Here is a 27,844-nt window from a genome sequence, read left to right on the forward strand (position 1 = left end):
TAGACACAATGATGTTAATTAGTTTTGACTACGTATTTAAGTTTTGATGAAACTTTAAATAGTTTGAATACATCCATGAAAAGCATGCATGTGGACGACATATTTAATCTAAAAGTGTGAATAATTCATAAAATTATCCGTCAACTATAATTATACCCGATAAAGGAAACTCACGCATAAAATAAATTGCATATAAATGGAAGACACTTGGTTAAACTTATATACAAAATAATTTTTAAGGTTATTATTAGATTTCAAAGGATAAATATAAAAATAAAAATAAAAACCCTGCATTATGCAGTATTTGAACCTCTAACCTTAAGGTTATGAGACACACCACGTAGCCAATCCAATTTCCCAAGGTAAACTAATATTTTAACTTAAAAAGCTATATAATAATGGAACTTTTTTTTATAGCACAATTAAAAGAAAAAATGATTCATGTGTAATCCTTAACTATTCTAACAAATTGTTGTCTACCAACATGTTTAGGATAAAATAAACTGAAAAACAAAAAGAGAACCTAGCTAACATTGAAAACGATGGACTTAGCTTCATCTGTACACACACGTGACAATGGCAGTTGAGGTGGTTACAATGCTTATTCCAACAATGTTGCAAAAGTAATACTCAAGTAATCTCTTCCCTACTAACGGTCACCATCACATTCGGTGCACCAAAATTTGATTTGATCATAGTCCTTGAAAAACGACCAACAACAGTAATATGTTTGGTGGTTTCGAATCTCTCGTAAAAGCTTCCACAGTCATCATTGGATAGAAGAAGTTGGAACCAAAATGGATTCAAGAATGCGCTTAGATTATGCTTTGTTTCAGCTTACCCCTACCAGAACAAGGTACCCTTGCAACCGTAATTTGTTCATGCTAGGATGTGCAAATGGTACCGGATACCGGTATCAAACTGGGTTGGTTCAGATTAGTACCAATACTATTCAGTATGGTACCAGTATTTACCATTTTGGTACCTATTGAGCATTTTCGGTACCGGTACATATTTTTGGCGATTTTTAGTATTGGTATTTTCAGTACTGGTAGCGAGCCCATCCCTAGTTCATGCTCTGTTTTTCCGGTAGCTACACCACCCCATCTGATTTCACATGGCTGTTGACAAAACACTCATACGACCATTTTGAAAATGGTCGTTTGAACAATATTATATTTGGACGGTTGCTCTTACCACTAGGGGTCAAACTTCGACAATTATTGGTCAGGCCGGCCGTCTGGACAATATCCGGATGGCCGTTCTAACAATAGACGGCCAAACTTTAATAATTTTTCATCAAAACAGCCATTGGACTCTATATGGACAGTCGTTTGACACGGTGTGAGATTAGATATCAAACGGCGTGCGTATAGATGGCCTCCTGTTTTTCTCATCTTTTTAACATAAGATTTTGGTTTATGATTTGGAAGATGTGATTTGGTTATATGTGCTGGTGATTGCAAAGAGAAACTTGCATCTGGATTATTGGAACCATTTATTTCTCATTTGAAGTTTGCTAAAGATGAGGCTTCAAAAGGGGGTTACTCCATAACCCTTTCTGCACCTGATTCTGCTTCCTGGTTCACCAAGTCAACTCTTGAAAGGTTCATGTTTTTGTTGTTTTTTTTAATAAATATGTTGGTAATTGTGGGTCTTTGATCTTTTATTATGTATTTTTGTATTAGATTTGTGAGGTTTGTAAGTACGCCGGAAGTTCTTGAAAGATTTGTGACGATTGAGACCGAGATAAAGAACATAGATGGCTCGATGAACACCAATGCATCATCGGACTCACAAAGTGTGTATTCTTTACAGTCAAAAATCAGTTTTGTTACAGTCACCTGTTTCTCAAGTTTTGATCATTTAACGAATGATTTTTCAAAAACTTTTCTAAAAACCACCTTAGAATCGCAGCCTATCAAATTTTCTTTCATGCTCATATATTTTGATTTTTGAAGTTAAAACTTAATAAATTGACTCTTAAAAAAAGTCAAAACCTGTCTATTCTTTTGAGACTGTTTATAATGACAAATGTTTTTTTTTTTTCCGCATAACCATCTACGGTTTGGATGAACACTTCAACAAATCATCTGCTCTTGCTTACAAGGTATATTTTCATTATGCATTTTTTACTTCCATGAAAGATTGATCGATCGCTCATACATTTCCACTTTCAATTCATTTTAGCCTGAAGATAGTACAAGTGATACCCTCCAAGAAGAAGATTCCAAGTAAAGTATACTTGTATTACAGTTGTTTGTATTTTCTAAACTTTAATCTAAAATATTAAAATATCATAAACAGGATTCATCTTCAGCGTGCTCTAGAAACTAGAAAGGCGGTACTTCAAAGAGAGCAAGCAATGGTGTATGCCCGGGCTTTAGTTGTCGGGTTCGAGACAGATGTCCTGCAAGATCTCATATGTTTTTTTGCTGATGCGTTTGGATCTCCACGTTTAAGGTATGGTAAAACATGTTTTTATTCCACGTATTCACGAGCAGACTAAAACATACTTTTACAACAGGGAAGCATGCTTAAGTTTCATAGAATTGTGTCATACTAAGAGTAATGATAGAGTCTGGATGGATGAGGTGGCGGCAATGCAGGCGTACTCGCGTTCCCAATATTCATATATGGAAGATGATCTTGGTCAAGAACTTAGGATTAATGTCCAAAATGGTAACTTTGCTACCAAAACACACAATGAAAGTCCTCTTCCTCAGTATATGCATTCTTATCAGGGTGGGCCCATGTTTCACCCTGCATATCAAGGGTACCCTTTCCCATATTATCAAGGGAATCTTCCATGGCCTCCAGAAGATTCTAGAAGTCGAGGGAGACGTTCGCACAAGAAAAGATCGGAGAAGTTGACCCAAGATGGCAGCTCTGACTCGAGCGATTCAAGTGATTCTGGTAGCTATAAAAGGAGTTCTGCAAAGAAAGTTATTATCAGAAATGTTAATTACATTACTTCTGCAAGAGATGAAGAATCAGAACACGAATCGGATGCTAACGGTAAAGGCCAAAAGGTCACACAGCAGTGGAATATCTTCCAGAACCTTCTGATGAAAGATGTAGATGACCAAGAATCCATGGAGGAATATGTTTCACATAAGTTTGAGGATCCGAATATTATTCCATCTGGAAATCAACCCAAGTTTACCAACATATCATCTACCACTATAAAACATGAAGAAAAGGATTGGTATTTGTATTTGAAAAGCGCGCCAAATAAAGGAAGTCCCGAGAGAAGCAGAGACATTTTTGAAGACCATATCGAGGTTGTGGAAAGTACAAAAGATGTTCATGCTCAATATAATATGACCATTCAAGATCGATCTTTAAACAAAGACTCTGATTCACGGTTAAAATCACCTGACAGTTTCATGGTTTCAGAGAGTAATGTGACACAGAAAAAGGTTGACGCTGCGCGTGTCAATGAGCCGAACGACCTGCACATGGTGCTTGAAAGAGACGCGGCTGGTAACCAAACTGTGCCAGCTTGGACTCCGGATATGGAGTCAGACAATAGGAATACTAAGATTGTTAAAATGGATTCTCCTGGAGTCAACAAGTCAAAGACTAAAGGTTTGGTTGACAAAGGTCTTGTGAAAAAAGGTTCTACTGTTGAAACAAAGTCTAAAGCTTTAAGGGGATCAAGAAAGAAGACGCCTGCAGCAACGAAAACGACAACAGTGAAGGAAAGATCAGAGAAGGTGCTTAAAGTTTTAACCTTTTTTATATTAAATTATTGTAGTTTTGATCTTATTGATTGTTTTCACATAGGAGGAAGAAAAAAGAAAGAAGATGCAAGAATTATTAACCCAGCGTCAAAAAAGAATTGCTGAAAGAAGTGCTTCTACTGCTAAGACTGCAAAGAACATTAAGCCGAAAGCCCAACAGACCATAAAGAATGATAAGCCGAAAGCCCAGCAGACCATAAATAACGATAAGCCAAAAGCCCAGCAGACCATAAAGAACGATAAGCCAAAAGCCCAACAGACCATAAAGATCGATAAGCCGAAAAGCCAACAGACAGCAAAGAGTATTAAGCCAAAAGCCCAACCAACTACAAACTACGATAAGCCTAAAGCTCAACAGACACCAAACACCCAAATTGCATCTCGAGACATTAAAAAGTTCAAATAAGGCGGTCATTAGGAGTTCCACCATTGATCGTTTGTCAACTGCACGTGTAGTTAATCTTAAGGTGTTACCTACTAAACCAAAGCCCGGTAATAAATCTATGAACCCACCCACCAAAAAGAATGGTGTACCGCGAACCTTGTTATCCCAGAAGGCAGCTGAACTGGAAAAGAAAAAAGAAAATCCGAGAAGGTTAAACCTGCAGGTAATAATATTGTTGCAAAGAATTCATATGGGCTGAAAAAGAAGACTGTTGCTGACAACAAATCCAAGCAAGTGCCAAAAGCATCTCAAATCAAGAAAACTAGCAATGCGGTTGCTCACATTGGATCATCTACACCTGCGTACTCAGATCATACAAAAAGTGTGAGTGAAACATTACCTAAGGCGTCTTCAGTTGTTCAAAAGGATACCACTGTTTCTGAGAGTAATGGTGGATCAACCAATAAAGCTGTTTCTTTCAAGATTAATGAGGATTATTATGGTGGTAAGAAAAACTCTATTGCCAAAATGAAGTATGAAGCTCCTGTGTTGGAAGCGTTGACTCGACTGCCGGCAAAGGTGAGTTCGGAAAGCAGTAGTTCCAAGAAGAAATGGAGGAGTCTTGAAACACCAAGTAAAGCTCTCAGTAGTTTCAAAAAGCTTCTATCTTTTGGCAGGAGGAGTTGAAACTTGAAAGTCATCTATGGAGATACACAAATGTTTATACATCATTGAGGTTGTGTGATTGTTCTCTTGAGTTGATTTATTTTGGGTTTGAAAGATTTGATTGTAATATACAATAACGGGTTTGGATCAAATACAAATGAAATTAACGTGTTAAACGTGAGAATCAAGTAGAAGAAGAGTTCAGTAAAAAAACAATATTAACTCCAGGATTAGGCATTCATTATTCAAAAATTTATCAACTTTATTTTGAGAATTATTATTTGTATTTTTTTTTGCTTACACTCTATCTCTCAGCAACAAAACAATCAAAGAAACAAATACAAGAGCTTTAAATGACCAAACAAGTTCACACAATATCATTTTTGATCAACTGTCTCATTGTTCTTCCTAAACAGCTTGTGTTCCATATGCTGCTGGAAGGTTCGTGGCGGAAAGCGTGGTGGCTCCTCCTCAGAAACCGTTTCTGGTAGCGGTTTAAGAATAATCTTCTCCTTGGGCGGTTCACAGAAAACCGCCCAAGAAATCCTGACCTTCTCCTTATTCACAAGCCCTCTATGCAAAATACTTTTGTACTTGCCATTACTTAGGATCTCAATAGTGTCACCAATGTGCATAATAATGGAATCTGGTACGCATTTGGCAGTGATCCATTTACCTTCATAAAACAGTTGGAGACCAGGGACCATGTTGTGGAGTATGAAGGTGAGTGCACTGACGTCGGTGTGAGCTTCAACACCGAGTGCTAGCTCTGGTTGAGGGCATTTTGGGTAGTAGTTGATCTTTAGCTGAAGAAGTAGCTCCTCCATCCCTCCTACCTCGTTTTCTAGCCGACCCTCCTCGAGTCCCAAGCCTAGAGATAACGCCGCGAATATCTTGGTGGCGAGTGCTCTTAGTTGTCTAGCATACTCCGTTGTAGCAGGGCTGTTTAACAAGAAAAGTCCCTCGTGAAGGAAATTATTAGGAAACTAATAACGCAGTGTTCCCTAGTTCTTTTTATAAAAAAACTAAGTAAAAGATGTTGGTACGAAATTGAAAAATATTTTTATTCCCAAGTTTTATAATTGAAGGAAGAGAAAATAAAATCTTCTCTTCTAACTTTCCTCCCAAAATCTTTAATTTCTTTTCATTTTCTTTGAATTTAGGAACATAAAATTATATTACTATATTGTATGCTTTCTCTCACCTTCTTTTCTCTCCTTAATTCTATTTCCATTCCATTATTTCATTTATTAAACTCAAAAACACAACTTTCTAACGTATTTTTGAAACATGATGGCTTTGTCGCCGACCCAACCCATCAAATTTGTCTACAAAGGAAGACAACTCAACATTCATAAATATTAAATTTCTTTTTATAGTTATTTTAATCTATAACTGGATTTTTCTTCAATAATTTATAATATTTAATTTTTAAAATTAAAATCTAAATGCATAGTTTTCTTTTAAAAATCTTTTTCGACACTCTATTATGAGACTAACTAAACATAGAGTTTTTTCAAAATAATATATATTTTTTTACTAAATAATATATATTTTTTTTACTATTTACGAGCCATAATTAAAATACCTTGATTCGCAGTTTTTTATATGTGTAGTTAGATTTTAAAGAAAAAAAGTTAAATACTACAAGTAATAAAAGAAAAAGTAAATTATATATTAAATAAATTTAGAAAAATAAAAAGAAAAAAAGAAAAAAAGAAAGAAAAAGAAATTGAAGATGTTGAGTTTTCTCCCTCTCTAACCGAATTAACGAAATATGGGTTAGGTACAAATAACAAGTTTGATTTTTCTAAAAAGGTTAGGAAGGACTGTAGGAGATGAGTGAAGATGTAAGTGGGTTTTATGTAACTGGGTTTTTGAAATTAATTTAAGTGGGTTTTGAGATTAAAGTAAGTGAGTTTTGATATAAAAGTGAAACAAAAATACCCTCCTTCCTAGCCTTCTTAGAAAAATCTAACTTTTTATTTGAACCTAACCCATTATAAATAATATCTTTTTCTTTTTAAATTGGATATTAAATTTTAGTATATCCATATTAAATTTTGATATTAAATTTTAAAAATAACACTTTAGTATCAAAACTCATTTACTTTAATCTCAAAACCCACTTATATTAATTTCAAAAACCCAGTTACATAAAACTCACTTACATCTTCACTCATCTCCTACAACCACCACCACTCCACCGCCCACCGCCACCACAACCGTCACCCACCACCACCACCTCGTCGGAAAGTTCACCGGAAAAGTCGTCGGAAAGTCACCGAAAACAATCCCCGAGAAATTTCGCCGGAAAAATCGTCGAAAAATTCACCGAAAAATCGCCGAAAAAAATCACCGAAAAACAGCTGTCGAAAAAAACACAATGAAAAACACTATGAAAAACACAATTTAAAAAACACTATGTAAAACACAATGAAAAAAAACACAATGATAAAAACATAATAAAAACCACAATTATATGGCAAAATATAAAAAACACAATAAAAAACAAAATTGTATGGCACAATATAAAAACACAATGGAAAAAAAACACTATGAGAAAAAAAACACAATGATAAATACAATTGTATAACACAATTTTGTATAAACACAATTTTGGTAAATCACAATACGTAAAAAATCCACTAATTTTTTGTAATTTTTATAAAACAATATGGTACTCATATAAAATATAAAAAGACACTCGTTATTATGGTGAATTTGTTTTTCAATAAAAACATCGGATGGACGTTTTAAAATTATGGGAGAATTTAGCATGTGTCTTACATGTACAGAGAAAAAGTCAACAAATATGTCATTCTTTTTATGCTCTTACGTTTATTTTCACACATGATTTCCACCTAAACTAATCTCAACCCTTTATGTTTAAAATCAATGGACAAGGTTATTTCTATCCTTCCTACAAAAACTATACTTCCTGTATATCCTAACCCAACGAAATATATAAAAACCGTAATAGAAACTCTTATTAATTTCTTATATCACAAATAATAAATTTCTATGCACTTGTCTTACATGTAATCGCTAGGCGTGGATGGCCAAATAGTGAGATCACGTTTATCCTCCGGGAACACAAGGTGAAAGAAGTAGTCTTCCCATTCAAGCTGCCCACAAGCATTATTAGCCAGCCTACTCCCATACCCTTGAATCTTTCCCGAACCAATATCATTACAATACTTCTCCTTCTCGTCCACCGGCTGATCAAAGAACACCTCACCCGCAGATTTAACACGACTAATCAAGTCACTAGAGATCCCATGGTTCACAAGGTGCATGACACCCCATTCAGTAGCGACTTTTACGATGTCATCGCGACACGCTTGTTGCGTTGTTGGGTCGGTAGAGTTGATGTGGGATAAGTCGATTATAGGGACTTGTGGGCATTGTTGGCTTCGTTCGGACTTGAAGATGTCGGTGATGGTTGTGAGCTCGTCTTGTGTTCGGATGTATTCTTTTGGGATTTGGTGGATGCCGCTTTTGGCTAAGGTTTCGACTCGTGTGTTGGTTGAAGTCACCATGGTTGTGTGTTTGTCGGGTACGTTGTAAGTTGTAGTGATGTATATTGTGGTGGTTTTATAGAAGGTGATGAAGTTGGTAAGGGATGGGTGTGAATAAGTGGTGGTTTGGGGTGTAATGTAACCCCCGTTCAAGAGGCATGTGGAGGATGGTCACGTGGAAAGTTGACTAGCTAAAATCAATTATTTGTGTTTGTTTATCTAGTTACCTGAATTCATTATTATTATTTTTATTTTTATTTTTAAGATGCATATGGGTTACCAGTTCGTGTTGAATCTGCTTTGAGTTAAAAGCAAATTCGGGTTCCAACTCATTTTTTTAGGAGGAAATCCTGACTCTATCCAAACTGGTTCATGTGGGTTGTATTGGAGTAAGGTCGACTTAAACCGGTTTGTAAGCTGGTTTTAGTTTACAAAATTGTTTTTTTTTTTTATAAATTATAGAGAAAAAATTTCTCAAAATAATAAATAAACATAAAAAACACAAATTTTGAAACTGAATAAAAAAAATCAATTAATTTGGAAAGAAAAAAAAAAGAAATTGCAATATTCACTAGATAAGCTTAAGTTTTTCTTACTTGTGATCGTTGTTGTTGTTTGGCATTTGTTTGTCGTCAAGGTTTTTTTTAGATCTTTTTGGTAAGGAGTTCTTGCACGATAAGTAGATCCGCATTCCCATCACTATCTCTTACTCATGTATATATATATATATATTTTCTTCTCTCTCCGTAAGTTCGTCTTCAAAAGGTATGAACAATGTCGTATCAATTCCACACCCATCCAGATGATTGCCCAAACAAATTCATCCTTCCACTATTGTGATGCTCTTTGTTGTTCTTAGAGATATAACTTGGTCACTAAAAGGGAAAAAAAAGAAGGCAAATTTCAAAGCCACCAAATTCCGCTTTTCAAATTAATAAAAGATATTAATCTAGAAATAAATATATTTTAAATATTTTATTAGGTGACCGGGCCAATCATAAGACCAAGATTTCATAACAAGGTTAAGTGGTAAAGCAAGTTGTTTATGTCCGACTTGGTAGGATGTAGAGGTGTATAAAAAAACCGGTTTGAGACCGATTCATGGCAAACCAACTCAAACCGGTTTCATCCAATCCGTCGTTTTTTGTATCGGTTCTCCTTTTAAACAACCGAACCAATTTTAAAACCGAACCGGTTTGAGGAAAACCAGTTAAAACTGGTTTTAACCGGTTCTAAACCGAACTGACATGAACCAGGTCGACTTCTCTAACTCCTAAACCGGTTTATAAACCAAACTTGTTTGGGTCAAACCGGTTCGGTTGGAGAAAAAAACCGGTTTTGTACACCTCTAGTGTGGGATGTGTACCAACAACCAAGTTACCAACGGCATACAAAAATGCAAGCTGGGCCTGCCTGGTGGAATGAGCTTAGGCCTGTTTAATACCATACCAATACCCTGCCGACCGGGAAAGTTTTTACCCATCGACGCTGAATTCCGGCGAACGGTGTTTTGCCTTAAACCAGTTCCGCCTTCTGGTAAGGTAAGTTTTGTTATGTTGGAATTTTGCTTCCAATAATAAATCCACTGTTTGAGCTTGGAACCAAAGTGTTATTAGTCAATTGCTTGAACCTAATTTATTATCATTATTATTATTATTATTGTGTTATTATGTAATAACTAGGATTTTGATATTCTTCAAACTCCCATTGGAAATTATTCATTCTTTTATTTTGGCCAAACAAATAAAATATACTCCGACTGATCCACCGCCATAAATCGTAAAACCTAGAGCTCCTGCTGCTGCCTGGTGGAGGATAACCCCGAGCTTGATCTTGAAGTTAAACGAGCCTAAGATCAAGCCAACGGGCCAGCCATGACCCGAGCCAAGCTTGGTCAAGCTCAGCTCAGTTACAAAAAATGAGCCAGCTCGGCTCAAGTTGTATCAAATCAAGTTTTTTTAGCTAGTTTTATTCCAAGCCGCGAGCTTTTTGAACAGCCTATATGTATCTTAGTAAAACCGCAAGCAATGGGCAAAAAAACACACACACGAAAAAAACGAATTAAAATGGGTAAATACTCGATTTTAAAATTTAGTTACGTTAAGGGTATAATAGTCATTATATAAACTATTTCTAATAAAATAAATCAAAACGGGTAAATTTGCCATTTTTAAAGTTAGGGAGGGGGAAATATGCAATTGTCCCTTTAAAATTTTGCTGTCAAAATCCATGTGAACTTATACAGAGATTCATTGCTAAAATGTTTACGACTCGTTGTTATTGTACTTAAGGCTATCTTTTGTATACAAATTTCAAAAGTTATGGCGACATCCGATGAGCAAGTGGAAGGTGAAGAAGCTGAATATGTTATTATGGACTTGGATGCAGTTTCTGAGCAAATTCACATTCCGCCTAATGCGCCTTACGTTCTCTCTGTACGTATGTTAGACTTTCTAAATTAGTAAATGTTAAAATGTCTCATGTCAGTTAGTTTCTGTATGCACGAGATTTCTGTATTGATGACTTGTTTTGTTTTGAATGCAGGGCCTGGACACATTGAACCCGATTCTTATTATTGATGACAAAATAAAGCTGGTAAATCACTTAATATGCACATGTTTTTGAGTCAGTTAGACGTATTATACTTTACATGTTTTTGGATTATGGATTTTGCAGATTGGCGAGTACGAGGAAACTGTCGGGACATGTATTGTTTTAAGTGAAAATGGTTAGTTGAAGCCTTGAAAGAAGCTATAAACCTATGTGTCACTTATGGTTTTGAATCATACATTGAACCTGTTGACTTTATGTTTTTTGAAATGTAATTGATTAAATGCCGGTTGCAGATGCCCCTGCTGAGGTCCATGAAGAAGTGGGACCATCTGGTGCAAATCTTATTTCTGGGAAGCCTATAATCAATCCAAATCAGGTTCCTAAGAAGCAAGTCAAACCTGTTTGTCAACTTCAAAAGATTCTTAGGTTTAAGTTGTTATCAGAGAGTCAAACCGAGTCAACAGTTGAACAGAGTAGCATGGAACCCTTGTAGTCCAAGCAACAAAAGGTTCTAGTCGTGTCAGTCTTTGTTTATCTTATTAGAGCTGACAATTTAATCTGTTTTATACGATAGAGGTTGACGCGGGCTATATTTTATCATCGATTAGATGCAATATTAACACTTAGTTGAGAGAAACAAATGAAACTTGTTTTCTTCCCCTGCACTTGTTTTAGAGGGTATGATGGCAATGTTGTAAGTTTTATCTATCATTTGCTAGTGATACCAAAGATAGAGCCAAATGGAAATATAAGTTTGGTGAACAGCTAGTGTCCAGTGGGTTGTGTTTCGGGTTATTAGGGCTTTTCGAGTTCAACTTTTTTAGGTGGCATAGAATAGAACTGATTTAGTTGAAACTTAAATACAAAGTCAAGGCCTAAATTCAACTTTTTTCGACTCCAAACGTAATCTAGAACCAACATCCATAAGCGAACCAAATCAAACCCATACATAAAACCGACACCAATCAGTTTCATGAAAGCGAAAAACCCAAATGTGTAGTTTGGCACAGTTAGTCCAAACTGATTCAGATTGACTTGTACACACCCCTATTTCTAGAGGCCAACTAAGCTAGCTCATCAGGACAAATCTCTTAATATTATTATTATGGATAAGACGAGTAGAGTTTGTTTAGATATTTAATTATTAACATATCCATCACCTTTATAAAATAAATTAAGTATTTAACTATTTTTATGCTAAATTATGACTAAAACATATAACATGACAAATACACTTTTGGATTTATTCATACAAATTATTATGTCTTAATAAAGTTAATGTGACACTTTTGATAAAGTTAGCACTATTATTGGTCTTAATAGTTGTTTCTTTTTTTGTTTATTAAATGTTATATGAATTAAGTGTCCTTCCTATAAATAAATGTTAATTATCTTTTACAAATTTTTTTAAAGTGGGTATCCTGTCACTCAAAGCATACATGACACAAAGAGGGTGATCACCGAATCGATTGGCGATCACTTTGATCCAATATAGATGTTGGCGTGCCATATGCACAAGGTTCTACTGATCGTCAATTGGTTTGACGATCAGTTTATAAAAAAATGTTCACATGTAACACGAGATTGTGCGATTGCGACTTAGGATAAGATGATAGATTTTTCACGTGAAATGGTCCTCTTGTTGCCCCACAATATATAAAAATACATGCATACCATCAATTAGACAATCATTCACCAGCCAATGGAATCCACAACTCCATGGCTAGAGATCCTCGGAAGCAAGAACTGGGAAGGCCTTCTTGACCCATTAGACAACACTCTCCGGACACTCATCCTCCGCTGCGGCGACTTCTGCCAAGCCACCTATGACGCCTTCAACAACGACAAGAACTCCAAGTACGCGGGCAGCAGCCGCTATGGCAAGAAGTCATTCTTCCACAAAGTCATGCTGCAGCCATCCCCTTCGGATTACCAAGTCACCTCCTTTATCTACGCCACAGCTAAAATGTCGGTTCCCGAAGCCTTCTTCCTTCACTCCCTGTCCCGTGAGTCATGGGATCGGGAGAGTAACTGGATTGGGTACATAGCGACCACAACCGATGAGGTTAGTAAAGCGTTGGGTCGACGAGAGATTTACATCGTGTGGAGGGGAACTAGTCGGGATTTGGAGTGGATTGATGTGTTGGGAGCTGATGCCGAGTCTGCAGGACCACTGTTACAACAGAAAGCGTATACTAAGGGTGAGTATGGGTTAGTTCCCCGAAACCATATAGTCAATTCGGTTAATAGGTTATTGGCAGTTAATTCGGTTTGATTGGTTAACCGCTAAAGCAAAACTTTTGATATGAGCTATACTTTTTGACTAGATATCAAACCCAAATGAACCAGAAAAAATATTAAAACTACATTAGATTATATATAATTAGTTCAGTTAATTCGGTTATATATATATATATATATCATAAATGAACCACAATTTTCGGTTAATCAGTTATGACTTAACCGAACAATCGGTTAATTGTTCAGTTCACTTAAATCGGTTAGTTTAGTCATATGCTCTAACCTAAATCTATACTCGAACAGCTACTGATACTGGCGATGCCGGTAGCAGCAGCAGCGATAGCGACGACGAAGATACACCAAAAGTTATGCGCGGTTGGTTAACGATCTACGTTTCAGACGATCCAAACTCGTCTTTCACTAAAGTAAGCGCGAGAACACAAGTTTTAACAACTATCAGACAGTTGGTGAGCAAGTACGAAACCGAAGAAGTCAGTATAATCATCACCGGGCACAGCCTGGGTGCGAGTTTATCGATTGTATCCGCCTTTGATCTAGCCGAAAACGGCATCACAGTACCCATTGCAGCTTTTGTTTTCGGGTCGCCACAAGTAGGCAACAAAGCATTCAATGACAGTTTAAACCAATTCCCCAATGTCAAGATCCTACACATCAGAAACAAGATAGACCTCATTCCGTTGTATCCGAGCCGGTTGTTAGGGTACGTGGACACCGGGGTACAGTTTGAAATTGATACGAGGAAATCGGACAGTTTAAAGAACTCGACGAACCCGGGCGACTGGCATAACTTGCAGGGAATGCTGCATGTTGTGGCGGGGTGGAACGGGGCGGACGGGGAGTTCGAGTTGAAGGTGCCGAGGAGTTTGGCGTTGGTTAATAAGTCGAGCGAGTTTTTGAAGGATGAGTATTTGGTACCGGGTTCATGGTGGATTGAAAAGAACAAAGGTATGGTTCTGAAGGCAAATGGGGAGTGGGTTTTGGACCCACCTGATGAGGAAGACGTTCCGGTTCCAGAACCAGATGAACTAGATATTCCGGTTCTGGAACCGGAAGTAGTCCTTCCGGTTACAGAAGTTACAGTTGTAAATCGTCCTAACCGTTGGTGTTCAATTTTGTAATTTGATTTCTGTTTTGTGGTATGATTTGTAGTTTGTTGTGCAATAAGCAATATGTTTTGTAGCAAACATGTTTGATGTTGTGATGGTCACCCACCATTTGTGGTGTAAACGAGTCAAGCTGAATTGTTGGTGAGCTACTTGTAACGTACCAAATGTTTGATGATCGTTGATACTTGTTTTGTGCTTGAACGGTTGAGTTTACCGGCTATATCATGTTCTTACATAGACGACCTCAACAATCTGTAAAGTGTATTTGTGTCTAGGTGTGTTTACACGCCGAGTGCACCACTAGCCGGGAGCTCAGGTCGCTCAGTTTTTGAAGGTCATATATACAAATGCTTTAACTTTTATTGTTAGCATTTTGCACATTCAGTTTTTTGAAGGTCTAATTAAATTAATGACAAACAAGTCTGATAGTTTATTGTTTATTTTAAAATTGTTGTAAAAACTATAGTACAACGACGGTGTATTAACAATGTTTGGTATGTTTATTGTTAATTTTATGTCGATTATTTATTAAATATTGTATTTTTATTAATTACCCGTGCTATACACGAGACTCAAACTAGTATATATGATTGTTAGCCCGCGGCCACGTAGCCTTTGACTATTTAGGCTGAACAGTTTTGTTTGGATCCAGACACTTGTGTAATCGGTCTGAGTTGTTTATTCTCTAATTTGTATTATAACGTTTTAGAGATCACGTAATCTCATGTAAATATTTGAATGACTCTATAAGACAAACAACCTGTCTATCTTATAGAGTATAAATATGTTTTGATTGTTTATAAAGGTTTAACGTATTCACCTGTACCGTCGGTGTGACTGATTGATAAACCTTCTTGATTGTGAATGATAAATAACCTATAAATTAATAGGTTTTGAATGAATACCATGATGGTGTTTCTTGATTAGACTACAGACCTTAAGTCTGGTTTTAACCTTGATTAGGTTTGTGAATGTTTGAAATCATGATTGTATTTGTGTGACGTTTGATATAACATGCTTTGGCTTAATAGGTTATACCACGTTGGTAAACTTCTCCAGGTAAGTAAACGGGTCCCGCGGTTGATTGGGATTTATACGAATTACTTACCTTAGGCAATAATAGTCTGCTAATGATATCCCCCTTACAGTTACTACATGCCCGTCAAAATATAATTTTGTGTAACATTATCCTTACAGAGACAATGTTGATTGAAAACCTTTTGTGAATGCTTTGAAAATCTTTGCAAGGTTAAAGGTCATAGCCTTGACTAAGTCTAAGCTATTTATAATATGATTGAAATAACTTAAACTTAGATCCTACCTTAGTGAGTACTCAGTCGGGAATGCTAATACTAAGGCAGAGTGATTGCTTGATTGGCAAAACCTTGCTCCTAACTTGCTTAATCGATCTACAGGGTGTCAGAACTCCAATTCTTGCATGAATCTCGAGAAAACAGGGTCTTGGAATGTCACGGCTATTGGGCACGCTTCCCAATGCTAAGTGTGTGAAAGTAATGGTGTTTTTGGGATGCTTTGGCTTTAAACCCGTAGCTCCCCTTTTATATGCACGATTTGGCTCCCATCACGTAGCGCGATGGAGCTTCATCGGTGGCCGTCGCGTATCGCGACGCCGCAATTCATAAAATCTTGCCACGTGTTGACACGTGGTTGGACACGTAGATTCGATTACTTAATGTGGTCTTCGCGTAGCGCGATGATCCAATTTGTTTGGCCATCACGTAGCGCGACGCCCCCTTTTTTCTTGAATTTGATGAATTACTTTGTGTAGCGCGATGAATGCTATTGTCTTCCCGTCGCGTAGCGCGAAGAGTGTAGAAAACCAGAATTTTTATTGTGTATCCTCTAAGTTATAGAATTGTGATTTTTAGCTCAAATTTAAATAGGGTATTCCTAAGATGGATGTTACATGGGGTGTCTTTTGATTCTTCTATGGCACTGACTACATGGTCCCAACGAGGAGGAAGACTTGTCAATACTTTCTCCACCGCCAACTGATCCGATACATCCTCACCATAAGCTCTCTTATGGTTCACATTTTTCATTACTTTTGACAAGAACCCAGCAATACCTTCATTTGTAGGGTTTCGAATCTCCCTGGTATTCGGTCTGGAGAAGAGTCCAAGCCTAACGTGATGTTGAGGCAGCAGCAATACCTCATCATGAAGACTCAATGAGAGTGCCTTCGCATCATCTCTCTTTCTGTTTTCCTTCAATCGTTAAACCCACTGCTAACAGAATCCCACAGAGATTAACAGTGTCTTCATCCTTATGCTCCAGAACTTGAGAACTGAGTATTCAACCAGCAAGAGTCTTTAGGCTGAACCACCTCTGATACCACTTTGTTGGATCAGATAACACAATGTGATAGAGATAATTATGAATTGTGATTAAGTAAAAGAGAAGAGATAAGCCAAATGTTTTATTCATTGAATCAAATAGCCTTTAAATAGCCAAACTTACAACGTAGATAAATAGGAACTGAACAACTAGAAAAAAGATAACGATAACAAAATCAAAGAACCGGTCATCCCAAGGACTAGGTTTTATTATTTAATAAAATAAACCCACATGCAAATCCATATGAACTGAACTTTGAATTACTCCACCAACACAAACTAATTGCGCTATAGCGTCCGTGACATCTTTTTCTTTTCTAGTAACTAGGTTGTTTTAGGACTACCTTGTGACATTATATGACATAACCGGGGATGACATAACAACGTGAAAACATTGGTGTGAGGTCCCCGTTCCGAGCGCTTCACACCGATTGTACTTACAGATAAACATAGTTAAAATCAAAAACTTAGGGATTGTAGCGGAATAATTATCTTAAAACATTCAAAAAAACCAGTGACGGATACATAATTTTTTTACAGGGGGTTTACTGTCCGGAAGGTTCCCTTGAACCTCCTACTTACACCCTGACATCAATATTCCCAAGACTCAAGTTTGCGAAATGATTATATAATGTGTGCGCTATAGCCAATGCAGGGATCGATAAAAGGTGCATGTTAGCTACTAATTAGTATAAAGAAATAACATATTAATAACAAGAAACATATTGTCCATAACATGCGCGTACATGTGCACCATTGATAACTCGAACACATTTGACATGTGATCGTTGACCTGAGACAATAAAAATATTTTTAAAAAATGGTCGAAACTCATTTTACTGGGCATGTTGACCTAAACCAAATCTACTATGGTATTCATAGTTATTTGGGAAGTCTTTTGAAACTTTCATAAACGACCAAAGATTTAATGTCCATCCCGAGCCAAAATTGATATTTTCTTTAAATGATCCAAATTCATTTTGCATACAATTGTTTTGACGCAAACTAAAACCTAAATTTTTTTAAAGATGACTCGAACTCATTATGCTCATAATATGTTCTAACCAGAACCAAAGTTCACAGTTTTTTTAAATGACCCGAACTCATTTTACTTATTACGTGTTTTGACATGAACAAAACTTTAAACTTTTTTTATAATGACCTAAATATATTTTTTCTGACCAACGATCATTAATATATTTTTTCTGGCCAACGATTTGGCTTACATCCCATTATAACTCGAATGCATTTCGACCTGCCAAAGTCCTCAATCGTTGGCCAGAAAAAATAAAACTATATAAAAAAAGAATCGAACCTCATTTTGCTGAGCATTTTGACCAGAACCAAATCTACTATGGTATTCACGGTTATTTAGGAAGTCTTTTGACACCTTCATAAATGACCAAAGATTTAACGTTCACCCAGAGCCAAAATTCATAGGCTTAGTTCATTCACGCGTCTAACCATAACCGCTTCAGCTAATCTTAATTTGTAACAATAATGCAAACATGATATGCTAATCAAATCATAAACTGGTCAAGAGAATAAGGCTTCAGACAGACACCATTCACATTACATAAGTACCAAAAATCAGCCAAACATTAAGTTTTAACATTACATTCAAAATCAAAAGAAATAATACAAACACATACAACACACACCATCACACCCCTAGAATCTATTTCAAAAAATATGTTTTAATGCTAGTAGGGTATTTTATCCTTCAAATACATTAATATAGCTTTGGTTCCACGATCAAGAATCGTCCTTCGGATACTGCAAAAACAGTAAAAAGTAAAGATAGCTGTTCTTCGTATGCTGCAAAACCAGTACAAAGTTGGCAATTTTACCAATCAAGCAGAGATATATAAGATCATACCTTCTCAAAGGATTCCCGTCAAGTTGCAGCACGTGAAGAGTAGGTTCTAGTAAACCCTGCATAAACCAACTTCCAACATTAGTATACGTCTGCTAAAAATCCAACGAATTTTGTGCACAGATTGTAAATCTCTAAACCAGAAAAGAGTGTCATAACTCATAATGAGACAACCAGATATAATTTTGTGCACAAATAAAAAATTAAGGTTTAAGAACCTTGAAAAACAAATAAGGTTCTGTACACACCAGTTCAGGAGGAAGCGTGCTGATGTTGTTGTCTGAAAGGCGAAGCTCCTGAAGAGATGTAGCATTTTTGAAACCCTGCAACAAATATTAATTAATAGCATACTCTAAATTAAACAAATCTGGCTCGCAACTTTAACCAGGAAGAATGTTACCCCAGGGACCAACTGAAGGGAATTTTGACACATATCAAGAATCCTTAATTTAGGCAAACTTAATATATCCACTCTGATCTCAGAAATCCGCATCCTCCTGTTCAATAAAAGTAAAGGTTAATGAGTTACAAAGTCATTCTGACCAAAGAGCTTTTTTTTTGTTTAACAAAATCACCTTAAATATAGTTCCTGCAACTGGATCAAAGAAGAAAACGCAGGATTTTCTGGTAAACAGCCTGCATTGCCACTTAGATCCAGAATCTGAAGCTTGGAAGCAGCTTGAAATCCATCTAATGGAATCTGAAAATGATGAATATTATAATCACATACTGTTTGCTTAATATTCTTTAATAACAGCAATATAAAAATCTAAATTTATTTACCTTTCTAAGTGGATTATTGTCAAGCTTCAAACACACAAGCTTATGAAGTGACTCCAATATTGCACTTGGCCATTCTTTAATCTTGTTTCTTGATAAAATCAAAGTCTGCAAGAAGTTAGAACTTAGAACTGTGACCATGAAAATATTACCAATATTTTTTAAATATAACCTCAATGGAAGCACAAGAAGAAAGTTGAATGGGCAACTCTTCAATCGAGTTGTTTGAAAGATCAAGTTTTGTAATATCACTTGTCTCCCATACTTGTGGTGGAACAACACTCAAACCATGTCCTACTAAACAAAGTTCCTAACAAGTAAACATAGTAACATATAATTACCAATTCAACACAGTTATCAATTCAATCAATATAGTAAGAAAGGTTAAACCTTTGAACCAAGAGATAACCGAGAGGCTGTAGCAATGACTTGTTCTTTACTCTCGGATGTTCCACTCTCTGCATCATAATATTATTTCAGCTCACTCGAACATTTAAATGAAATATTTGCATCAACAATGCGTACCTTCTTCAGCTGGAAGTCTACTTCTAAGAAACCTTAATAATGCAGGAGTGGGTCCCGTCACCAGTGAGCTGATAAAAGACATGAAACTTGTTAAATTTAGCTTCCTTCATAAACATAGCAAACAAACAAGAGACATGGTTCAATTGTTCAAACCTTCTAAGAGTCCGTATAGGATTGCCAGTGAGCACAAGCTTCCTCAAAGTTGTCATCAAGCCTAGGTAATAATAACATTTGGAAACGTTATAACTGAATATAATGTTTATATAATGAATAATGTTTGTATATGAATAATATGCTAACCTTACCGATCTCAGGGGGAAGCCCAGATAATGAATTATTGGATAAATCCAAAACTGAAAGCTTTAATTTACATGCCTCCACTGGATACTCTTTTAACTATAACAGAGGCTCAAAAAGAAAAACATTGAACACTGGATAACTCATTGATTAAAAAAGAAATTGACTTTGATGTTTCTACCTTGTTTGAATGAAGATCAAACGACCCTAGATTTATAAGTTCTCCAATTTCTGTTGGTAATGACGTCAGTAAGTTATTCCTACATATTTAAAGAATGTCAAATGCAAGTATAAACATCAGAAGAAACAAGTTTTTAACCTTTTATTCACAAGAATAGAAAAATACCCCATATAGAATTCTGCCAATAAAGTGCAACCCTTAATTGATGATGGAATCGATGCAATTTCTGCACCAGAATGACATGGAAAATGTATCACAAAATATAGATATAAGATCAAAGTATAAAAATTTAAGGCAAAAAGGAACTTAAAATACTTACTGTTTTGATGCAAGTCGAGGCAAATGAGACGTGAAAGACTTCCAATACTCTCTGGGATGCCACCAAGTGCATTTTTTGCTGCATCATTAAAGACATGATTACAGATTAAAGGATTATTAAGTTCAGTGAGAAAAGTATGTGACTTGCCTGCATTAAGTTCAGTGAGAAAAGTCCACGATGCAACCAGTTTCTCAGATAGCATTGTCAGCTTATTTCCCTATAAGAACAAGTGTTTTATGCCCAAACGAACACAAAATATGAAGAATCAAAATCAACAGTTTGAGATACCTCTACATCCAACTTTGACATTTTTGAGCAATTGGATAGATCTTCTGGCAAACTGGTGAGGCGGTTGTTTGCTGCCTATAAGAAACCACCAACTTGCAGCATAATATACATGAATCATAATTCATAATCACAAATCTTAAAACTATTGCATTAAACAGCCAAACAAACCTTGAGATCTGATAAATCTACACAGTTTCCAAGAGAGAAAGGAAGATCCTTAATTTGGTTACCGGAACAATCAAACCTATAAAATCACATGTTCATGAAAACATTCAACCAGTATTCATAATTTCATGCAAATTTACAATCAAAAGTAACTAAAAGAAACCTACTTTATCAAAGCAGTCACGGATCCAACTTCTTCAGGTATTTCGCATAACAAATTATTAGAAACATCTAATGCCTTAAGTGCTTTGAGCCTGTCGATGAATACAATAAATAAGATGCACTATAACCAAATAAAGATAAACGATTTAAACTAATAGGCTTTAAACAACTTAAAATATCTTACTCTCCTATAGCAGTGGGAAGATGAGAAAGCTTATTGTGACTAACATTCAGCACTGACAACAAACGTAAGTTTCTTATGTCTTCCTTTAGCAATTGAATCTCATTATGAGCTAATATCAGCTTTTGCAACTCAACCGCCTCCCACCAGTTTTCACCTTCACCAACTGCATCCAAACTTTTGTACACCTCATCTGGCACATCCCTGATACAGAAAACATGTCATGCAATTTGGGCTGTAAACCAACCGAGCTTTTGGTGGGAGGTTCATTTACGTTCGTCCGTTTAATAAACGAACCCCTTGAACAAGGAATTTTGTTCGATTAACTAAGTGAACGAACACAAGCAGAGCCATGTACCTTCATTAGTGTTCATGAATGTTCATTAGCGTTTGTTTATTTGTTTATATGTTTGTTCATTAACGGCTTTTAATATTTTTAATGACTTTTCTAATCTTACCATTTATATTTAATCAGAATTATTAACTACTATAACATTATATATATACCAAATTTTGCATATAAAATTTTCAATTTTGACCAACTTTGACCAAATAACGATTAATCAGCGACTAGTTGGTGGAGTACCGACTAGCAATTAATCAGCGCAATTTTTACAACCATGACTATAAAACAAAAATACCGATAAGTATTACGAGATTAATTTATATGTAAATCAACATATGAATGTTATAAAAAACACCAACACAAACTTGGTAGCTAGACTGAACCACTGACACACGGATCAATCTCGGTTAGCCAGATCAAATAAAAATAAAGCATTGTTTGTGTTCGTTCGTTCAGAAACAAGTTCATTTTTTAATGAAGGTGAACAAGGCCTTGTTCCGTTCAGTTGGGTTACATGCACGCAATCGATCAAAGATTTGAAAGAATTACAATGACCTAACTAACGGCAGCAGCTAAAATAAGCTGGTAATAAATGAATGTAATAGATCTTGGGAAATAAATCAGTGTGTGTTAAAAATGTGAATTCCAAATAATTAAATAATAAAACCGAGTATTATATATATATATATATATATATATTACTGAGCTGATTTCTTCAACAGAATAGAATAGAATATGATTATTATAGAAGTAATTGAAATCGAAGGAGAAGGAGAGTGGTTAAATTATTAATTACTTGAGAGATCGATTTGAAAGATTGAGAGAGCCAGACGCTCTGGCGGCCTTTAGCATTCGATCCATTGATCTTGATCTCTTCTCTACTCCGATCAGAATAATATTATTATTATCAACATCGATTGAAGATGATGCATTGATTGTGAGAGTTGATAATCAAAGATTGCCCAAACACTGGGTGTGTGTTTGGCCTAGTTGTTTTTTTTCTCAATAAAGCTTATAACTTTTTGTAATTTTTTTTTATAAAATAAGCTTAATTTGAAGTTTGGTTTTGTTTTTTTTTAAGTTTATGCTTATTAGTTTTATAGGCTAATTTGAATAAGTTTATTTGAATATGGTTTTTAGCTTATTTGTGTAAGGGTGTAAGTTACTCATTTACCCTCAAATGATTGTGGATTAATAATTATTGAAGCATCTTATTACTGTAAAAAATTAAAAAATGATGGATTTAACAACTTATTAAGACGTGTAATTAATATAAGAGGCAACTTATTACTATAACAATTTATTGATGCATAACTGGTAAAGAGACAAATGGAGGATTTTTGGATAAGAGGCAAGTTATCGGATATCCAAATACTAGAGGTTATCTAGCTCCATATAAAGAAACCAACATTTGTTATCATATACCAGATTTTCGTTGTGGAAAAACGGTTGCTAGTCGTGCTCCTAGAGGACCTAAAGAGATATTTAACTATCATCATTCATCATTGAGAAATGTCATTGAACGAATTTTTGGAGTACGGAAGGCTAGATGGGAGATATTATTATAACATATGCATGTCAATTACACCTAATAGACACAAGTGAAGATCGTGATAGCATCAATGACAATTCATAATTATATTAGAAGAAAAGATACATGTGATGAAGGATTTAACAAGGCGCAACAAGAATCTTACACTCCAAATAATGGTATTAACGGTCGAGGATCTAGTGACATTAATGAAATAGACGAAGACACAAGTACATAATGCAGAATATATGATTTATTGAGATATGATTGCATGATATCTAACCAAACCACGATGAATGTTTATTGAATATTAATGTATTTTTGTAGAAGTTTTACGTCATCCTCGATATAAATTTATCAAAAAATGATGGTATAACTCATAAAAACAAAGTAGATACATATAAAATATAAGTTATGTGATAATATGTAACAATGCCCTTTTTGGTCATTTTACTAACATAAGCTAAATAAAAAAAGCTAACATAAATACTTAAAAAGAACTTATTAACTTGTAGAATATAAGCTAATACAAACACTTAAAAAGAACTTATCAAATAATAAAAAATAAGCTACATGTTACTTTAAAATATAAGCATGAGCCAATAAATAAAAGTCAGGCCAAACACCCCCTTGGTACATATGAACCTATTTTCCTATTTGTGTAATCTATATTTATATATATTTTTATTATTTTACTTTCTACATAGCTTTGTTGTGAGTCAAGCCAATTCGGCATGGGTTCTGGCTTACATGAGTTGGTTTGGTTTGGCATGGCTCGTTAATTTTTAACAAGGCGATATTTTAGTTTTAACATGGTTTGTAAAAAGCTCAAGCCAACTTGTGACTTGACGAACCAACCATCTTTAACTTAAGATTTAATATTGATATAAATGTTAATATTACAGGAACCTCTAATGCACTCGCTAATTATATTATGTGAGATCATTTATAAATAAATCAATTATAACTTATAAAAATTAAAACTTGAGAATTAACTTAAATGAAACAAACAAGGGGGCCAACGAGCGAGCTTATTACATTTACTAAAGCTCAACTCTTTTATAAACCAAGTTAGCTTAACTCGATTCATTTATAAAAGAAGTGATTTTAAGGTTAGGTATCTATTAAAAGTACAGGGACTGTTTCTGTAATTTACAACAGAATAATATCCCAAGAATAAAACCCTAGAAGTAGAAAGCCTAAACAACCATCAGCTGCTGCTTACCGAACTGCAGGCTTCGTAAAAATGGTGAAGAAGACGAAAGAGAAGTCTGTGAACGTGTCAGGTAAGCCGAAGCATTCTCTAGACGTCAACCGGAATGCCGCCGGAAACAAAAACAAAAGCGGCCGTACCTCCGCCACCGTGCGGCGTCTTAAGATGTACAATACAAAGCCGAAACGTGACGCCAAAGGAAACATTCTAAAACATGATCTGCAGTCAAAGGAGCTGCCGTCTACTCGTATTCAGCCTGATCGCCGCTGGTTTGGTACGTGATGTTTTAATTTATGTTAGATTGTAGATTATTGTGTTGGTTAGGTTTATAGTTAGTTAAGACTGATGGATGAGTTCATTATGTTATACTGTATATTTTCCTTCGGTTATATTAACCAATCGATTGGGTTAATTTGGCTAGTTTTCGGTTTCGTTAATTTTGGTTGATCAAAGTACATGAAGTGGAGGTATAAATACATGAAATTGAGGCATTAATACATGAAATTGAGGCATAAATACATGAAATTGAGACATAAATACATGAACTTCAGGCATAAATACATGAAATAGAGATATAAAAGCTAGAAATATATGAATGGTTTGTTTCAGTTAATTTCAGCTAACCGAGGGTACAAAAAAATCTGTAACCAGTTTTTGGTTTCGGTTAACAGTTCGGTTATTGCTCACCCCTAATATTTTCTGTTAGTTATTTTAGACTGGGTATTTTCTGTAAGACTGTAGACGGTGTTAATTAAGACTGATGGATGAGTTATTGAAACATGAGATGAAGCTGATCTTACATTGTCTTATTAAATATTCTTCTGGTTAACACTATAGGTAACACTAGGGTTGTAAATCAGAAAGAGCTTGAGTTCTTTCGAGAAGAGTTGCAAACTCGGCTATCAAATAATTATAATGTGATTATAAAAGAGAGAAAGTTGCCTATGTCACTTTTGAATGATCATCAGAAGGTAAGTCAGATTTGAGATGCTTTAGGATGTGATCATATATTTAGTGCAATTTTGATGTTTTTTTATATAATTTGAAGCAAGCAAGAGTTCACCTTCTTGACACTGAGTCATTTGCTGATGCATTTGGGCCAAAAGGGAAGAGGAAACGTCCAAAACTAATGGTGTCTGATTATGAATCATTAGTAAAGAGGGCTGATGGTTTTCATGGTAATTTAGTTTTGTCTAGTTTTGAGAGTTCAATTGTTGTTTTTGCTATAACTGTCTCTAGTGAATCACTGAATCGCTAATTGTTTAAATCTTGTATTAATATGTGTGCCAACTTTGTAGATGCATTTGAAGAAAAAATTGGTGGTGTTGATCCGACAGATGAAAATGTGGATGGATTTAGGGATCTAGTTCGCCACACAATGTTTGAAAAGGGTCAAAGTAAACGTATATGGGGTGAGCTTTACAAAGTCATCGACTCTTCAGATGTTGTTATCCAGGTTAGTGGTGTGCCAACTCCTTTTATGTTACAGTCAAATGCTTATGTAATTATCTTTGATTCTTTTCTTTATATGCATAATGTTTTTGAGGGAATGAATTGATAAGTGGTACACATGTTTCTGATTACAGGTGTTGGATGCTAGGGATCCTCAAGGTACTAGATGTTATCATCTTGAGAAGCATTTAAAAGAACATTGCAAACACAAACACATGATTTTACTGTTAAACAAGGTAACTGTGATCTATTTCTGTAACTAAGGTCTTTTTAACAAGGTAACCATGATCATTAAATTTTTTACTCGCATTTGTGCAGTGTGATTTGACCCCACCATGGGTCACCAAAGGATGGCTTAGGGTACTGTCTAAAGAATATCCTACTCTCGCGTTTCATGCCAGCATTACTAAGTCTTATGGCAAGGTATGCTAATTGTTATTAGTTACTCATATGTATATGCATGATTTCTGCCATTTTAGTTTCTGTTTGATGATCTTTTGTTAAATTGCTTACAGAATTCCCTTCTATCGGTGTTGAGACAATTTTCACGCTTAAAAAGTGACAAGCAAGCTATATCGGTTGGATTTGTTGGGTACCCAAATGTTGGAAAGTCGTCAGTAATTAACACGTTGCGTACGAAAAATGTAAGTTCATTATTTCTTTTTTTCTAAGCACGTGGAGGTCTTAACCGAACTTGATTATATTTTTTTGTTTTCTTTTATGAAGGTCTGTAAGGTTGCTCCAATTCCTGGAGAGACGAAAGTTTGGCAATATATAACACTTACAAAAAAGATATTCTTGATCGATTGTCCTGGTGTTGTTTATGGAAGCAGTGATACAGAAACTGATATTGTTTTAAAGGGCGTGGTATGTGAATTTTAACTTTTATCATAATAACAATTCACTTTCATTTCAAAGATTTTGCTTATGCTTAGTGTGTTATATTTGCAGGTTCGAGTCACGAATTTGCATGATGCCACAGAACACATTGGTGAAGTGTTGAACCGTGTCAAGAAAGAACACCTTGAAAGAGCATACAAGATAAAACAGTGGTATGCCTTATTTTTCTGATGTATTTGTCTCATAAAGAAGTATTAGTATTTTTAGAATTGCAAATTCAATTTAAATTTTATCTGATTTTATGTCACAGGGAAGATGAGAATGACTTTCTGGTTCAGTTATGCAAATTAACAGGCAAACTTCTAAGGGTAACTTTTTCTCTCTATTCTCCAATGGGTTAAACATGTGAAAGTAATTTGCTTTATTCAAAATGAGTATTGTGATATATGTTTTATGTTTGAATATACAGGGAGGTGAACCTGATTTGATGACTGCAGCAAAAATGGTTTTACATGATTGGCAGAGGGGTAAGATACCCTTTTTTGTTCCACCTCCAAAGCAAGACGGACCAGAAGAAGCTGATGTGGCGAAGGAAGATGTGGTGGTTGACGAGGACAAAGATTTAGCAGCAAAAAGAAGCATTGAAGACATTGTTTCCTCACAGCAGCTAAAAGATGTTCCTTTTCAAGAGGATCTGTTTACTGAGAATGAGCTAAAGGGGGATGCTGCAAATGAAGTGTGATCATAGGTTTCGGTTTTCTTGCATAGGTTTTTTTGGTAATTTTATCTGGTTTTAATGATCTGTTTTACTTTTTGGGCTATTTATGCACTGGCTGTTGTAACCAATTTATGCACCTTTGAGAGTGATACTTGACTAAAATTTTGTTTTATGTGTTAGAACAAGTTTATATTCAATTGAACTGTAACAAACAAATGCTCCTGAATAGTTTGATTATAAATTATTATTATAGAAGGATTTGTGGAATTAAGGGACTGTGCTATACAGGCGTTTAATGTACATGTTTTTCCTGTCACATAAGTTGTTTCACTTGTATACGGGTGTTTAAAGTTGAGTATTTCTATGCAAATGGG

General features: G+C 35.4%; 5 protein-coding genes and 1 pseudogene across 6 annotated transcripts; 4 read left to right on the top strand and 2 right to left on the bottom strand.

Moving 5' to 3' along the window:
• Window positions 1–797: 797 nt before the first annotated feature.
• Window positions 798–4,929, top strand: LOC143531795 (COP1-interacting protein 7-like; annotated as a pseudogene). The gene is made up of 8 exons (XR_013135087.1): window positions 798–856; window positions 1,434–1,607; window positions 1,689–1,802; window positions 2,059–2,110; window positions 2,191–2,234; window positions 2,308–2,463; window positions 2,528–3,719; window positions 3,790–4,929. The product of XR_013135087.1 is annotated as a COP1-interacting protein 7-like (transcript).
• Window positions 4,930–5,058: 129 nt separating this feature from the next.
• Window positions 5,059–8,424, bottom strand: LOC143531796 (anthocyanin synthase-like). Its single transcript, XM_077027010.1, has 2 exons — window positions 7,837–8,424; window positions 5,059–5,739 (listed from the first exon to the last, which is right to left on the bottom strand). The coding sequence occupies exons 1-2, from the start codon at window positions 8,337–8,339 to the stop codon at window positions 5,175–5,177; spliced, it is 1,068 nt and encodes a 355-aa protein (XP_076883125.1). The 5' UTR covers window positions 8,340–8,424; the 3' UTR covers window positions 5,059–5,174.
• A 2,185-nt stretch (window positions 8,425–10,609) lies between these two features.
• LOC143531797 (uncharacterized) lies at window positions 10,610–11,494 on the top strand. Its single transcript, XM_077027011.1, has 4 exons — window positions 10,610–10,753; window positions 10,863–10,913; window positions 10,995–11,046; window positions 11,165–11,494. Exons 1-4 carry the CDS (start codon window positions 10,640–10,642, stop codon window positions 11,362–11,364), a joined length of 417 nt encoding a protein of 138 aa, XP_076883126.1. The 5' UTR covers window positions 10,610–10,639; the 3' UTR covers window positions 11,365–11,494.
• Window positions 11,495–12,523: 1,029 nt separating this feature from the next.
• Window positions 12,524–14,319, top strand: LOC143531836 (phospholipase A1-IIdelta-like). Its single transcript, XM_077027044.1, has 2 exons — window positions 12,524–13,072; window positions 13,416–14,319. Exons 1-2 carry the CDS (start codon window positions 12,574–12,576, stop codon window positions 14,249–14,251), a joined length of 1,335 nt encoding a protein of 444 aa, XP_076883159.1. The 5' UTR covers window positions 12,524–12,573; the 3' UTR covers window positions 14,252–14,319.
• A 3,980-nt stretch (window positions 14,320–18,299) lies between these two features.
• Window positions 18,300–21,640, bottom strand: LOC143531819 (plant intracellular Ras-group-related LRR protein 6-like). The gene is made up of 20 exons (XM_077027030.1): window positions 21,618–21,640; window positions 21,374–21,574; window positions 21,195–21,281; window positions 21,031–21,106; window positions 20,863–20,937; window positions 20,722–20,791; window positions 20,575–20,652; window positions 20,421–20,481; window positions 20,256–20,334; window positions 20,083–20,173; window positions 19,931–19,991; window positions 19,778–19,845; window positions 19,643–19,710; window positions 19,425–19,562; window positions 19,256–19,360; window positions 19,048–19,172; window positions 18,873–18,969; window positions 18,721–18,795; window positions 18,476–18,531; window positions 18,300–18,372 (listed from the first exon to the last, which is right to left on the bottom strand). Exons 1-20 carry the CDS (start codon window positions 21,638–21,640, stop codon window positions 18,300–18,302), a joined length of 1,707 nt encoding a protein of 568 aa, XP_076883145.1.
• A 2,853-nt stretch (window positions 21,641–24,493) lies between these two features.
• Window positions 24,494–27,647, top strand: LOC143531798 (nuclear/nucleolar GTPase 2-like). Its single transcript, XM_077027012.1, has 11 exons — window positions 24,494–24,734; window positions 25,298–25,431; window positions 25,509–25,638; window positions 25,759–25,916; window positions 26,047–26,148; window positions 26,231–26,335; window positions 26,428–26,556; window positions 26,639–26,779; window positions 26,864–26,964; window positions 27,063–27,120; window positions 27,222–27,647. The coding sequence occupies exons 1-11, from the start codon at window positions 24,494–24,496 to the stop codon at window positions 27,492–27,494; spliced, it is 1,572 nt and encodes a 523-aa protein (XP_076883127.1). The 3' UTR covers window positions 27,495–27,647.
• Window positions 27,648–27,844: the final 197 nt, after the last annotated feature.

Source organism: Bidens hawaiensis, unplaced genomic scaffold (genome assembly GCF_021521415.1).
Source record: "Bidens hawaiensis isolate Kalapana, Puna unplaced genomic scaffold, B.hawaiensis_p1.1 tig00009253_1, whole genome shotgun sequence".
In the NCBI taxonomy this organism is placed as follows: Eukaryota; Viridiplantae; Streptophyta; class Magnoliopsida; order Asterales; family Asteraceae; genus Bidens; species Bidens hawaiensis.

Coding starts and splice junctions, on each gene's coding strand:
- LOC143531796 (XM_077027010.1), bottom strand. CDS start 8,339: ATGGTGACTTCAACCAACACACGAGTCGAAACCTTAGCCAAAAGCGGC. Junction 5,740..7,836: donor TCCACGCCTAGCGATTACAT/GTAAGACAAGTG, acceptor CTTGTTAAACAG/CCCTGCTACAACGGAGTATG.
- LOC143531797 (XM_077027011.1), top strand. CDS start 10,640: ATGGCGACATCCGATGAGCAAGTGGAAGGTGAAGAAGCTGAATATGTT. Junction 10,754..10,862: donor ATGCGCCTTACGTTCTCTCT/GTACGTATGTTA, acceptor TTTTGAATGCAG/GGCCTGGACACATTGAACCC. Junction 10,914..10,994: donor TTGATGACAAAATAAAGCTG/GTAAATCACTTA, acceptor TGGATTTTGCAG/ATTGGCGAGTACGAGGAAAC.
- LOC143531836 (XM_077027044.1), top strand. CDS start 12,574: ATGGAATCCACAACTCCATGGCTAGAGATCCTCGGAAGCAAGAACTGG. Junction 13,073..13,415: donor ACAGAAAGCGTATACTAAGG/GTGAGTATGGGT, acceptor ATACTCGAACAG/CTACTGATACTGGCGATGCC.
- LOC143531819 (XM_077027030.1), bottom strand. CDS start 21,640: ATGAACCTCCCACCAAAAGCTCG. Junction 20,335..20,420: donor TTGGCAGAATTCTATATGGG/GTATTTTTCTAT, acceptor TTAAATATGTAG/GAATAACTTACTGACGTCAT. Junction 19,173..19,255: donor ACAATAATCCACTTAGAAAG/GTAAATAAATTT, acceptor CATCATTTTCAG/ATTCCATTAGATGGATTTCA.
- LOC143531798 (XM_077027012.1), top strand. CDS start 24,494: ATGGTGAAGAAGACGAAAGAGAAGTCTGTGAACGTGTCAGGTAAGCCG. Junction 26,336..26,427: donor TTACTAAGTCTTATGGCAAG/GTATGCTAATTG, acceptor AATTGCTTACAG/AATTCCCTTCTATCGGTGTT. Junction 26,780..26,863: donor ATATTGTTTTAAAGGGCGTG/GTATGTGAATTT, acceptor TTATATTTGCAG/GTTCGAGTCACGAATTTGCA.